Source organism: Notothenia rossii, assembly GCF_949606895.1.
Source record: "Notothenia rossii genome assembly, chromosome: 4".
Taxonomy (NCBI): Eukaryota; Metazoa; Chordata; class Actinopteri; order Perciformes; family Nototheniidae; genus Notothenia; species Notothenia rossii.
In genome coordinates, this window is record NC_136902.1 from 1,202,504 (window position 1) to 1,214,804 (window position 12,301).

The window sequence follows — 12,301 nt, forward strand, 5'->3', positions numbered from 1 at the left end:
CAAGTATGCTGGAGATTGGAACAATCCTTCGGCGGCACTCGATGACGTAGCATCCTTGAAATATTGGCTTGGAAGCCAGTTTCCTCGAGATTGAGAAACGACCAGAGTCTTGAGTTGGACCTATTTACAGGCTATTCTCTCGGATCAGAGAGGGACATCCTATTGCACTCTTTTATCTGTTTTATCTGTTCTGTGTCCTGCATAGAATTTTAAGATTTTCAGAATTTTCAGATTTAGATTTTCTGAAAAAATTCAGAATTTTCAGATTTTCAGGAAAAAAAGTCAAAATCTTTGAGAAAAAAAATCAGGATTTTTTTGATTTTCAGAATTTTTAGAGAAAGTCTGAATTTTTTGATTTTCAGAGAAATGTTCAAATTTATGAAAAATGACTATCTTTTCTTTGATTTATCCGTTTCATCTGTTCTATGTCCTAACAGACACGTTGCTCTGCTGGAGGAGGACTTCAGGTTTTCATTGGCTTATCTCCTCTGAAGCTGCTGAGCTCATGATGAGAGAGACTTGAAACTTTAACTTAAGAAAACTACATTTTTGTTTCTACAGACGATTCTTTAGCAGTACGTGGATTGTGCAAAATGAAAATCTGCATCATGCAATAAAATCGAGAGCACATTTCTGCGTTTTCCAAACCCTCAGATCGTGACCTAATGTTCTCTGCTCTCTCTGTTCATAAGAAAGGTGTTTAATATGTAGATGTGAGTGTTGTTCCTGCTCCTCACCAGCAGGTGTGCTCCGCTCTGGAACAGGTTGTAGGGGTACAGGATCTTCTCGTAGTGAACCCTCAGGTGAGAGCCCACCGCTTTACCTGGAGCGAAACCCATCGTCATCGCTATCTTCGTCCAGCGGCGCTCCGTGCAGACCAGATCGAAGCCTCCATCCTCTGCTACCAGCTGCACACACACACACACACACACACACACACACACACACACACACACACACACACACACACACACACACACACACACACACACACACACACACACACACACACACACACACACACACACACACACACACACACACACATTAGCTTACTACCTCACAAAGTAAAATCTAGCTATAGCAACAGATTGGTGTCTCTCTAATTTAAATATGAGTTATATTTGAAACCCCCATACAGCGTGGACCTAATATGCCGCCATACAAGCATAGATATAGATATACGAATAGCAGAGGTCTCAGATATATACAAATATATAAACAACATGTCTATGAAACATGTCTATGAAGTGTTTTGCTCCAAACACCAAACAGATCCCCCATTCTAGCCATGCCTCATATCCCTCTATTTCACTTCCTGTTTCTAAAGTGCTGATTTGGGGTATAAAGCTTTAAAGAGGAGGGGTCTGAGCTCATGCGGGACCCGGCAGCTACTGTCTAAACTAAATGCTGCCGTGATGAAACGCCATATCATGGATTATCAAGGATTCTCTCTGAAACAGTATGGAGCTCAAAGGCTTTCTCTCTTGCCGGTTATACCACAAGGTGAGTTCCTTTTTACTTCCTGCTTCTTCACACACATGCTCTCCAGTACAGGTTAGCTCTGAGTGTTAGCGATGCTAATGTAAACACCGACCATATTACGTCCAAAACAGTCGGGCATTGTTTCTGATAGCAACGTTTCTGATTGGGCCGTGGGTCCACATTTCAGATATTACGTCATATCGGACGCAAATCTGGATCAGCTCCGTTGTTCCCCGTTTTTAGAGATTTGGGTACGGAGGAAAAAAAAGAGGGTTTTATTTTCTGACGCTGCGTGAGTTCCCCGACACACCGGGGACACATTGATGTAGAGAAGACATCAAAAAGTGCATTTTGCATCATAGGTCCCCTTTAAAGTTGTAATACTCATAATATAAGTGTTATTTTTATCTCACACTGTGCAAAAATACAAGGTTTAACACAATGACATGCAAACAGAAACTAAAAAGCTGCAGATCAAATTGGTCCTAGAGTTTGAATGTCAGTGTCATAAATAAAGCTTTGGGTGCAGCATGTGGTCGATATTCAGTATATACTGCACCTTGTTCAGCTTGTATAGATCCAGGATCTTCCTCTCCACGTGGGGGATCTTCAGGGCGCATCCCTGCAGGTCCCAGAATTTGGCGATCTGGTCGAGGAAGTTGAGTTTGACTCTGGTCTGCGCCTGGGAAATAATGTGAGAAATGCAAACAGTCAGCCACAGAAACCAGGGAAACAAGCGAGAGGACGGCTTATAAGGAAAAGTGAGGCGATCCCCGGGGAGAGATAACAAAACAGGGCTGAGAGTAATCCAAACAAGAGGAAACATCAACACACGGAGGACCGAGACGTGATACACTCGGAGGACCGAGACGTGATACACTCGGAGGACCGAGACGTGATACACTCGATAATCTGTTTGAATGTTTAAATAAACAAATGTCATGTTTGTGGGCTTTTAACTCATTACATCTTCCATATCTTAATACAGTGACAATATATCAATTTAAATAACTAAACTCACCTCCAGCTCGTTGAGCCTCTGGATCCGAGGAACGAAGTGAAGTCTGTCGACATCACAAGCAAACGGAGGCTGCCAACCCTGCACACACACACACACACACACACACACACACACACACACACACACACACACACACACACACACACACACACACACACACACACACACACACACACACACACACACACACACACACACACACACACACACACACACACACACACACACACACACACACACACACACACACACACACACACACACACACACACACACGTCAGACCAACAGGAAGCATGGATATCGATAAGGTATATTACTTTAAAGACGGTCCTGTTCTTTTATCTGTCGTAGATAAAGTGAATCAAAGCAGATAACGAGGTGGTGGTGGTTGCAGGTTTTCAAAGAGAGGTTAGGTTATAGTTTGGAGAGCAGCTGCTGATGATTGGTTGATTGATTGATCGAACACAGAGACGCTCTCTTCTATAACACGGATCAATATCAGATCAATACTGAACACAGCCGGCACACAGGACAACAACATCCCAGAGCGCAGGCAGAACAACAGGACCAGCTTAGATATATAATAATATATATATTATAGAGCCGGGGGAGTATGGACAAAGACTCTGAAGGACTGCAGTCCCCAGGAATATAAGTTGGTTTGTATCGGGGACTAAATAAACATTAACTCGAAAAGATATTTACTTTTGAGTGATGAGTTAATCCAACGTGGTATCAGACAACTTTCACGTTCCTGGAGTTGATTTGTCACATGTTTTGAGAGGAAAGTTGTACATTTACAGGAAACTCGAATATTCTCTGAGATCAATTTGAAAAACTGTATTATTTCTGGCGAAGAAATGCAAGTAAGCTTCCGCCTGCCTGACTCTCCTGTACTTATTTGTTTCTCCTAACCTTTTCTAACCTTCTCTAGCACTCAGCATCAAGTGCCTTACCTTGTTTGATTCAGGAGAACCTCAAGTTCAAGTCTGCTTCATTTAAAGTCCACATTTGACCTTAACTTTCTGTGATTACCAGCACTTTTCAAAAACGCCAGTACAAATATTGTGTTTTTTAGTGTTCACTGCCAGGATCATAGGAATTTTCTTTTGTATTATTTATAAAGCTGCATTTAGATGTTTTCGGCTTCCAAATTAAATGTAAGCGGCATATGATGTTCCCTGAGCAAGTTACAGCCATTTATTCCATATGATCCTAGGCGTTTTTCAGATAACATGGAATAATAAAAACGAAATGCATTTCCATATTTAAATGACTGATCGTGTTTCTCGGTCTGCTTTTTGACCGGCTTGCATCTGCACACTCACATTTAAATATATCTAACAATCCGAACACAAATATGTAAATATCTCAACAGTTACTGAATCATTTACATTTGTTGTGTGCTTGTTTTACCTCGTGTGGGTCCTGTCTCATCTTAGCACTCTGCATATTTTTTGTTGAATATATAAATATTATTAGGAATATTGATAAATACTGTATTTTAATAATACGGTATTCTGTTTTTCACATTTATTATTTAAAAAAATTTTTTTAATCTGTTCGAAATAAAGATGAAAATGGACTGAAAAATGAAATGACCTCATTTATGACTTAATATTCAAGTTGTTCCCGTAACATTGTGAGACATTTCTTGTTAATTAACGCTAAAAATCTTAAATACTATCAGTAGTATTTACAGCGTGTCCCCTCCCCCAGCGTGGTGTAACTAACACACCAACGCCACCCAGTTTCTAGCTTACCTTTCATTTTCTTAATATGTTATAACACTGACACAAGACACACACTACAGCTGTCATACCGAAAAACAGCAAAACCAGAACAAGCCGAGACGCATAAACAACAAGAACTAAGAAACAGAAATCACACGAACCCTGTGAGTTGACATAATGCTGTTTAATTATTATATTATATGTGTTACAGGTTCCTTTTAACACATTATAGTCTAGCTCAGGGGTCTGCAACCTTTTTGACCAAAAGAGACATTTTGCTCCTTTTTCCCCCAACATTTTTTGTCTGGAGCCGCAAAACATATTTCATAGCTTGATAGCTAATAAAGTTGTATTTATTGTTATATCAGACAAAAACTACGGTTTTTTTGCATTTATTAGGCTATTTATTACTTTATATAAAACTGTTAACCTCTAATAAGAAACAAAGAACTCCTATAAGGAGAATTACAAATAATACACAGGCCTACTTTAAAATAAATTAAACACAGCACTTGGGGAGTCTTAATAAAAAAAGTATTAAAATGGGCCCACTTTGAAATAAATAAAACATATAGCTGCACCCTAAAAAGAGTTAAAGGTAGGGTAGGTAAGAATGGAGAAACCAGCTCGAGTGCGCTAGAATTTGAAAATACACAACCGGAAAAAATCTGCCTCTTCCTTCAGACTTCCTTACAGAGCCCCTCCTCCAACACACACGAACGCGCATCATCAATGAGGGCACGAGATCAGTTTGTGCACAGATGGAAGGCTGACAGGCAGGTAGGCCATCCAGTTACTTTAGCCGGCTCAGATGATTGGTCGTGCTTTTTACAGCGCTACGGCTTCCACAGATTAATTTTTGTATGTATTTATTGTCAAAGCATTTAAGATATTCGTTGCTATCGGGACGTTAAGAGCATTCCATGGAATATAACAAGAAGTGTTTTCTGAAATAAATGACATACCCCATTGAATTATGACTGAAGATTGTCAGCTGTCTTCCTCTCCCGTGTTGTTCCTCGACACGTAAAGGCTGCAGCACCGTTGACAACTTCTCTCCACATATCAAACATACCGGTAAACCAGCATCGTTTGCTGTGAAAGCATATAACTCTGTCCACACAGAATTAAATCCTGTGTTCCTCCGGTACTGCTCTTTGATTTATCCATAGTTCGCTCATCGAGCCGGGGGTCAGGTTATTCACCCGCAGGAAAAGGCGCTCGCGCGGGACCGTAGCAGGATGTGACGCATATTTTAGTTGACCTAATTAAAACCGTTTTGTTTTTTATTTATGTGTCACAGTATCACCTCAAAATACAAGATACCAAACATTTTCAACCGTCCAACAAAATATAAATAGTCCAACAAATACTTTTATCTTATTTCCTTCTTATTTTTGTCTAAGCTCAAGGGAGCCAGAGCAGAGGGCTTAAAGGGCCGCGGGTTGCCGACCCCTGGTCTAGCTAATTGGACTTCAAACCAAATCCAAGGGATGAAGTGCAGCACACAAAGCCATTTGAATAAAGTACTTTGAGTATATTGGAGGATTGGAGTATAATCCCAACACACAGTTCAATGATGCCATGTGGAAAATGTACATCTGCTACCCCGAAAACAGCAAAACATGAACAAGCAGAGAGGCATCAACAACAACAACAACAACAACAACCCCTGTGAGTTGAAATGCTGTTTACCTATAATGTGTATTTGCTTCAGGTGCTTCAATCATTGCTCTAATTGGACATAAATCCAAATATCAGGAGTCTAACCGTCCAACCATGTTTGTAATATGGTGGGTCACACATCCCTACCTCCATGTTCATCATTTAGAGTTTAATCCCAATTTGTTCACCTTTTAATTTTCTAAGTATTTTATAATAATGATACAGTACTAACAAGCTATGCCAAAAGCAGCAAAACAAGAACAAGCATAGACGCGTAAACAACAACAACAAAAACAACTAAGAAACAGAAAAGGCAGCAGAACAAACAAACATAATGTAGGTTAATTACTATGTTTGATTTTTATTTAAAGTTGCTTTTACCACATCATAGTCTCGTCAATTGGAAAACGGACACAGCACCAGACATCAGGAGCCAATCCGTGCCACAAAGACATCCCAATAATGTCATTTATGTTCATAATTTGGAGGTTAATCCCAGTACGAGCATCCCAACAGATTGACCTAATCTCAGTTTCTTGTTGAGAGTGAGAAACCCACCTCCCCCGCTGCCTGGCACACACAGACGGGCCAGATGGAAGACTCCCTCACAGATTGCCACAAAGCCAACATGGAGGACAACACCCAGCAACATACAGGCCCGAGCATGAACACTGCCTCACCTTCACACACACACACACACGTCATTTATCACTATATCATGCAACACAACTGCAATGCTGAACCACATTTTCAAATATAACAATAAGAGTATATGTAAATAAACCTGAGTCCCATCACGAGGGCACATTTCAGTGACATTAAACCATTAAAAAGAACATTTAATTAAGTTAACCATTGAGATAAACACATAAAAGCTTCATATATTTAGTAGAAACTGAGATGGGATGCAAGTGCTTTGAGGATGCTCTCCTACAAAAAAAACGTTATCAACCCCAACTGCAGGGATGTGTTGACATTTGAATAATAAGGCCAAAGGGGTTAATTCATGTGTATAATCCATGTTTTGATCTTCCTATTTTAAACTGAAGAAGGAGAAAGTCTTCCCTCCGCACAGATGTCAAAGCTGTGTCCTGAATTATGACCATGGTTGTATAAAAGAGCTGAATACAACACCATTTATTGCTATGAGAGTTACTCGGTGGTGCATGAAGCCCAGAATGGCCCTTACACTACCCGGATGTGGGCCCATTGAGCATGCGCAGTTGGGTTTTCCTCTTAAACCCCGACTACGATCCCCTGCTCTCTGTCAATCAGATTAATCGATAGAGAAAATAACTCTGGATTCATCTTTTAACACGTTTTAAAACTTTAACACCTTAATGATTTAAATAAGGGATATAACAGTGTTCATGCTGGGTATTTTATTTAGCTTAAAAAAAAATTACACGCTGATTTACAGACATCTCTTTCCCCCATGTAAGTCAATGGGAAAAATCCATTATGACATCACGGTAGTTGTAGTACCACCGTGTGGCCACTACGCCCATTCATAAAAACCGGCTTCAACTTCCTTCAGGTTTTAATGACAGGTTGGTTGTTGAGCTAACGTTAGCCTAGCCTCAATGACCGAAGCCCCGGGGGCTTTGTTTACCGACAACACGGAGAAACACCACCGTAGTACACTCTAAATACACCAACACATCTTTATCAGACACATTAAACATGAAACGGGGCAAAAAACTGCGTGTAAATAGCCACAAACGGGAGCTAACTAGCCTAGCAGAGATGGGAGAAGTACTCAGATCTTGTACTTCAGTGAAAGTAGAAGTACTCAGATCTTGTACTTGACTAAAAGTAGAAGTACTCAGATCTTGTACTTGAGTAAAAGTAGAAGTACTCAGATATTGTACTTGAGTAAAAGTAGAAGTACCAGAGTGTAGGAATACTCTGTTACAGTAAAAGTCCTGCATTCAAAATGTTCCTCAAGTAAAAGTAGAAAAGTATTCTCATCAAAATATAGTGAAAGTAGCGACAGTAAAAGTAGTCATTGTGCAGATTGGTCCATTTCAGAATAATAGATATGATATGTTTTATAATGATTGATCATGAAAGTGTTCTCAAAGCTGGTAAAGGTGCAGCTAGTCTGAATGACTTTGTATACTGCAGGGTAGCTGGTGGATTTACTCCAGGTGGAACTAAAGTCTGATTTAACACTTGATTAGATTTCACACCATTCATCCACATCTGTGAAGTAACTAAAGGTATTAAATACATGTAGTAGAGGAAAAGTACACAGTAGTAACAGTTAAATTAAAGTACAAATGTTGTACCTACATAATGCAGCCTATCCCAGGATATACTATAAGCTATTGTGCACAACCTCTTTATTACACTATGTGTATATGGTCAGCAGGTTGGTAAATCAGAGAGTATTCTATTTTATGCTGTATATAATGTTTACTTCTCTGAATATAGGCCTTTATTACTGAGAATACGTGTGTGTTTTAATGTTTACCTTTATTTGATTGAGTAATTATTGTAAAATGCAGTACCTGAGTAAATGTACTTGGTTACTTTACATTACGTCAAGTCAACAACATATTGCTCTTTTTTAATACTATGACCCAGGTTCATCTCAGTATATCTAGCACATAAATATATGTATGTAAGCGCTTTGAGCACCAGGAAAAGCACCAGAAATCACATGTATTATTATCATTATGTATAATATAAATCCCTGCTTCCACTTTAAAATATAATATACTGCAGTTGTCAAATATTCATTGTAGTAAGGTGATTTTATATTTGGTGTAAATACTTGTCCTTATTTAATGACAAATCGTTTTTTTAAATATGTATTACAATATTTACAGAACTTGATTGATGTACTTCATTACTTAAGTTGTCATATATTCATTGTAAGTGTATTAGTGATTTAGTTTATTTTCATAAATATGTATTATTTGTATCCCAATTAGGTATTTGTTGTCTGTAAACAAGGCATTACACACAATGTGAAAATGAATATTAGGAATATTGTATCCATGTATATTTGGTGTAACTACTTTTCCTCATTCTTTTTTAATGATTAGTATTTTTTGGGAATATTTTCCTTTTATAACATCCTCCAGTACTTGAGTACATGTACTTGGTTACTTCCCACCACTGAGAGCCTCTGTGTGTGTGAGCAGCACAAAGAATGAACGTCCGCCATGTTGGAGAGTCCCTTTAAATCTACAGCGTTTCTCCTCTCCTTGAGCCGGTCCTTCTACCGACATTTCGCCCCTCCGTTACCGGGGAATCAGACACACTCACCGGGGGCGGCCGGACCTTACAGATGCCGGTTCTCTCCGCGATGGGTCGGATCTTATTGATGAAGGAGTACGGGTCTCTGAATTCCTCCCAGCTCGGCTCGAACACCGGGCACTCCGGAGGAGGCTGGAACTCGTCCGGCCGAGGCTGGCTCATATCGTCCCCTTAAATAGAGCTCTGAACCCGGCTAGGTGACAGAGGAGTCCCGCTGCAGGGTCACGGTTCTCCTGTAGGAGTTTTTATATTTGTAGTTTTTTTTATAATCCCGATGGCAGTCTGTCGTCAGCAGCACGAGAGGAGGCAGCTTACACACACACTTCGACACTCACAAACACACACTCACACACACACACATCCATGCACAGTGTTCCAAGGCAGTGAGCACGTCCGCTGAAAAAAGTAGACACCCCCCTCAGCTCTTAATAATATTTCCAGTATTCACATGTTTTTCTACTTTCTACTTCCACGCCACTATATTTCAGATGGAAATATTGTATTTAATCCACTAAATGTATCTGATAAGGTAATTTGAAGATTTAGATACATCATACAAAATACATAGATGTGTCATCTGTACAATGCCTCAGGTTAATAACGCTTCTTAATAACAAACTGCATTTCAATAGGTTTGCTTTTTTATTAGTGTTGTGGTGCAATACATTGTTATTTTTCCATTGACTTTATTGTATATAAATACAAGATACACAGTGGTGGAAGTACTATGCTTACTTACAATATACTTACATTTAATTTGAGGTACTTGAAACTAAGACTGCGTACTTTTGCACATCCCTCTTAGAATTTTGCACATTTCTGCACAAAAATACACAAAACTTCACAGGCGTTCTATTTTTAAATATTCTATATTTAGATATATTGTACATAATTGTATAATAAGCTAATTTATGTTTTTTTGTAGTATTTTTTTACATTTGTTTTGTATATTTACCTATATTTATATTTCTTGATTTTGCATACATGCAGACTTTTGTTAATAAACCTGCAACTGATTATATTTCCAGTTTTCCATTGTTTGTAACTCTATACTTCTACACCACTATAACGACATTTTAATGACTATGTTATTGTGGATAAAGATAAGGCTTACAGCGCAGTCTAACGTCAACATAAAAGAGATGTTCATATGCATACTATAATATATTTCATGCAATAAATATTGTAGCTTTTGGTACCTGTTCTTTTCTCTGTGCTCTCTCTCCTGTCTATTAGTGCATGTCAATGGTCTGCAAAGACTCAAATCCCTGTGTTCCTCCAGACACACTTAATGTACTTTTGTTAAACCGAGTACGGTGTCAGGTGTTCCTACTTTAAAAAAGTCTTCCACCAGTATAAATGTGTATGTACATACTGCATTATAAAGTGAAATAAACTAGTAATATGCATGTAAAGTACTTTAAAGGTATATTAAATACAGTAGTTGATTACATATACTTAGTTACTTTCCACCATCCTCGTAGATAATCTAACCCGAGCTGTTCTTTGTTGAACAAACAGGAAAATGTGCATCTTTAAAGCAGGAACTAGTTTTTGATGATGATGATGATGATGTTTGCTCAACTTGCTCCTCAGCACCTCTTCATCTCTGCAGAACAACAAACAGCTTCTAACTGCGAGTACTAGTACTTCCTCTCATCGTGTTTTTTAAGAAATATTGAATATTCTGCAAAACAGTTCTGCTCTTTGTAGACTGTCTAATGTTTACACTTTACACGCGGAGGGATACGTTCAGGTGACACCTTCAGGGGCTGCCGGGACTCGTTGTTTAAATAACCCGGTGAGCGGTCGGATTGGTCGCTTTTCTATAACATCTGCTCACACCGCTCGGATCATGCAGAACGTATTCAAAGTTCATGTTTTAATGCAGTTATAAATCATCATCATAGTTTAGAAAGACACTGAAAACAACCTGCTCATCAGTCAAGGGTGTAGCTTTGGTTTGAGAAGTGTGTGTGTGTGGGGGGGGGGGTCCTCCGCAATGAAACATGTTCTCGATTTGAATCCCATTTCCTGCCTTTCTACAAATACATCAGGGACTATGGTGTTGAAAAGAATCCAAGAAAATGTTGCAGTGTATGTGATGAGGGTGCAAATGTATCTGGTATCCTATCCACGTGAACCTGTTTTATTAGTGGGTGGACCTCACCTCCTCTAGGGGGGTCCTCACCTCCTCCAGGGGGGGTCCACACCTCCTCTAGGGGGGTCCTCACCTCCTCTAGGGGGGGTCCTCACCTAATCTAGAGGGGTCCTCCCCTCCTCTAGGGGGGGTCCGGGTGCATGCACTTCGGGAGGATTTGTTTTAAATGTTGAAGTTAAAACTAAAAGCATCAATCTGCTGCACGTTGAGAGCAACATGGAGATCTCTGGATACATCTCTCAACACTCATACAGAACCGTATATATTTTAACAATCAAAAAATAACTTGATTATCACAACCAGTAACAAATGCATTAACCTTGTTTATTTGATAAACTCCTCTCTCCTTCCTATCTTTATCTTATCTTATGTTACCTAGTTAGCTTTTCATTTATGCATATTTTACTAATCACCTTCTAAACTGTATTTTTTACTGTCCTCTACACATTGGAATTCATTCTTACATTTTTTTTAAACTTAGACTAAAATGAACTATTCTCTCTCTCTCTCTCTCTCTCTCTGCCTACACTGAGCATCAGCAGGAGAGGACTCTTTAAAGTAGGGACACTACATACTGATATACACCTGAACATCAGCAGGAGAGAACTCTTTAAAGTAGGGACACTACATACTGATATACACCTGAACATCAGCAGGAGAGGACTCTTTAAAGTAGAAGACACTACATACTGATATACACCTGAACATCAGCAGGAGAGGACTCTTTAAAGTAGAGTCACTACATACTGATATACACCTGAACATCAGCAGGAGAGGACTCTTTAAAGTAGAGTCACTACATACTGATATACACCTGAACATCAGCAGGAGAGGACTCTTTAAAGCAGAGACACTACATACTGATATACACCTGAACATCAGCAGGAGAGAACTCTTTAAAGTAGGGACACTACATACTGATATACACCTGAACATCAGCAGGAGAGGACTCTTTAAAGTAGAGACAC

At 39.3% G+C, this 12,301-nt stretch overlaps 1 protein-coding gene across 2 annotated transcripts in view; it reads right to left on the bottom strand.

Annotated features, from left to right (window-relative positions):
* Positions 1 to 9,539, bottom strand: part of kdm5bb (lysine demethylase 5Bb) — a 47,249-nt gene extending 37,710 nt beyond the window's left edge. Inside the window, exons 1-4 of one of the 2 annotated variants that reach the window (XM_079675169.1) lie at positions 9,182 to 9,539; positions 2,507 to 2,584; positions 2,045 to 2,167; positions 738 to 908 (exon numbers count right to left, since the gene is read on the bottom strand). In XM_079675169.1, the coding sequence (XP_079531295.1) occupies positions 738 to 908; positions 2,045 to 2,167; positions 2,507 to 2,584; positions 9,182 to 9,334 (525 nt within the window). In that variant the 5' untranslated portion in view covers positions 9,335 to 9,539. The remainder of the gene's footprint in view (positions 1 to 737; positions 909 to 2,044; positions 2,168 to 2,506; positions 2,585 to 9,181) is intronic. The other variant, XM_079675170.1, reaches the window with a different exon arrangement.
* Between the last annotated feature and the right edge of the window lie 2,762 nt (positions 9,540 to 12,301).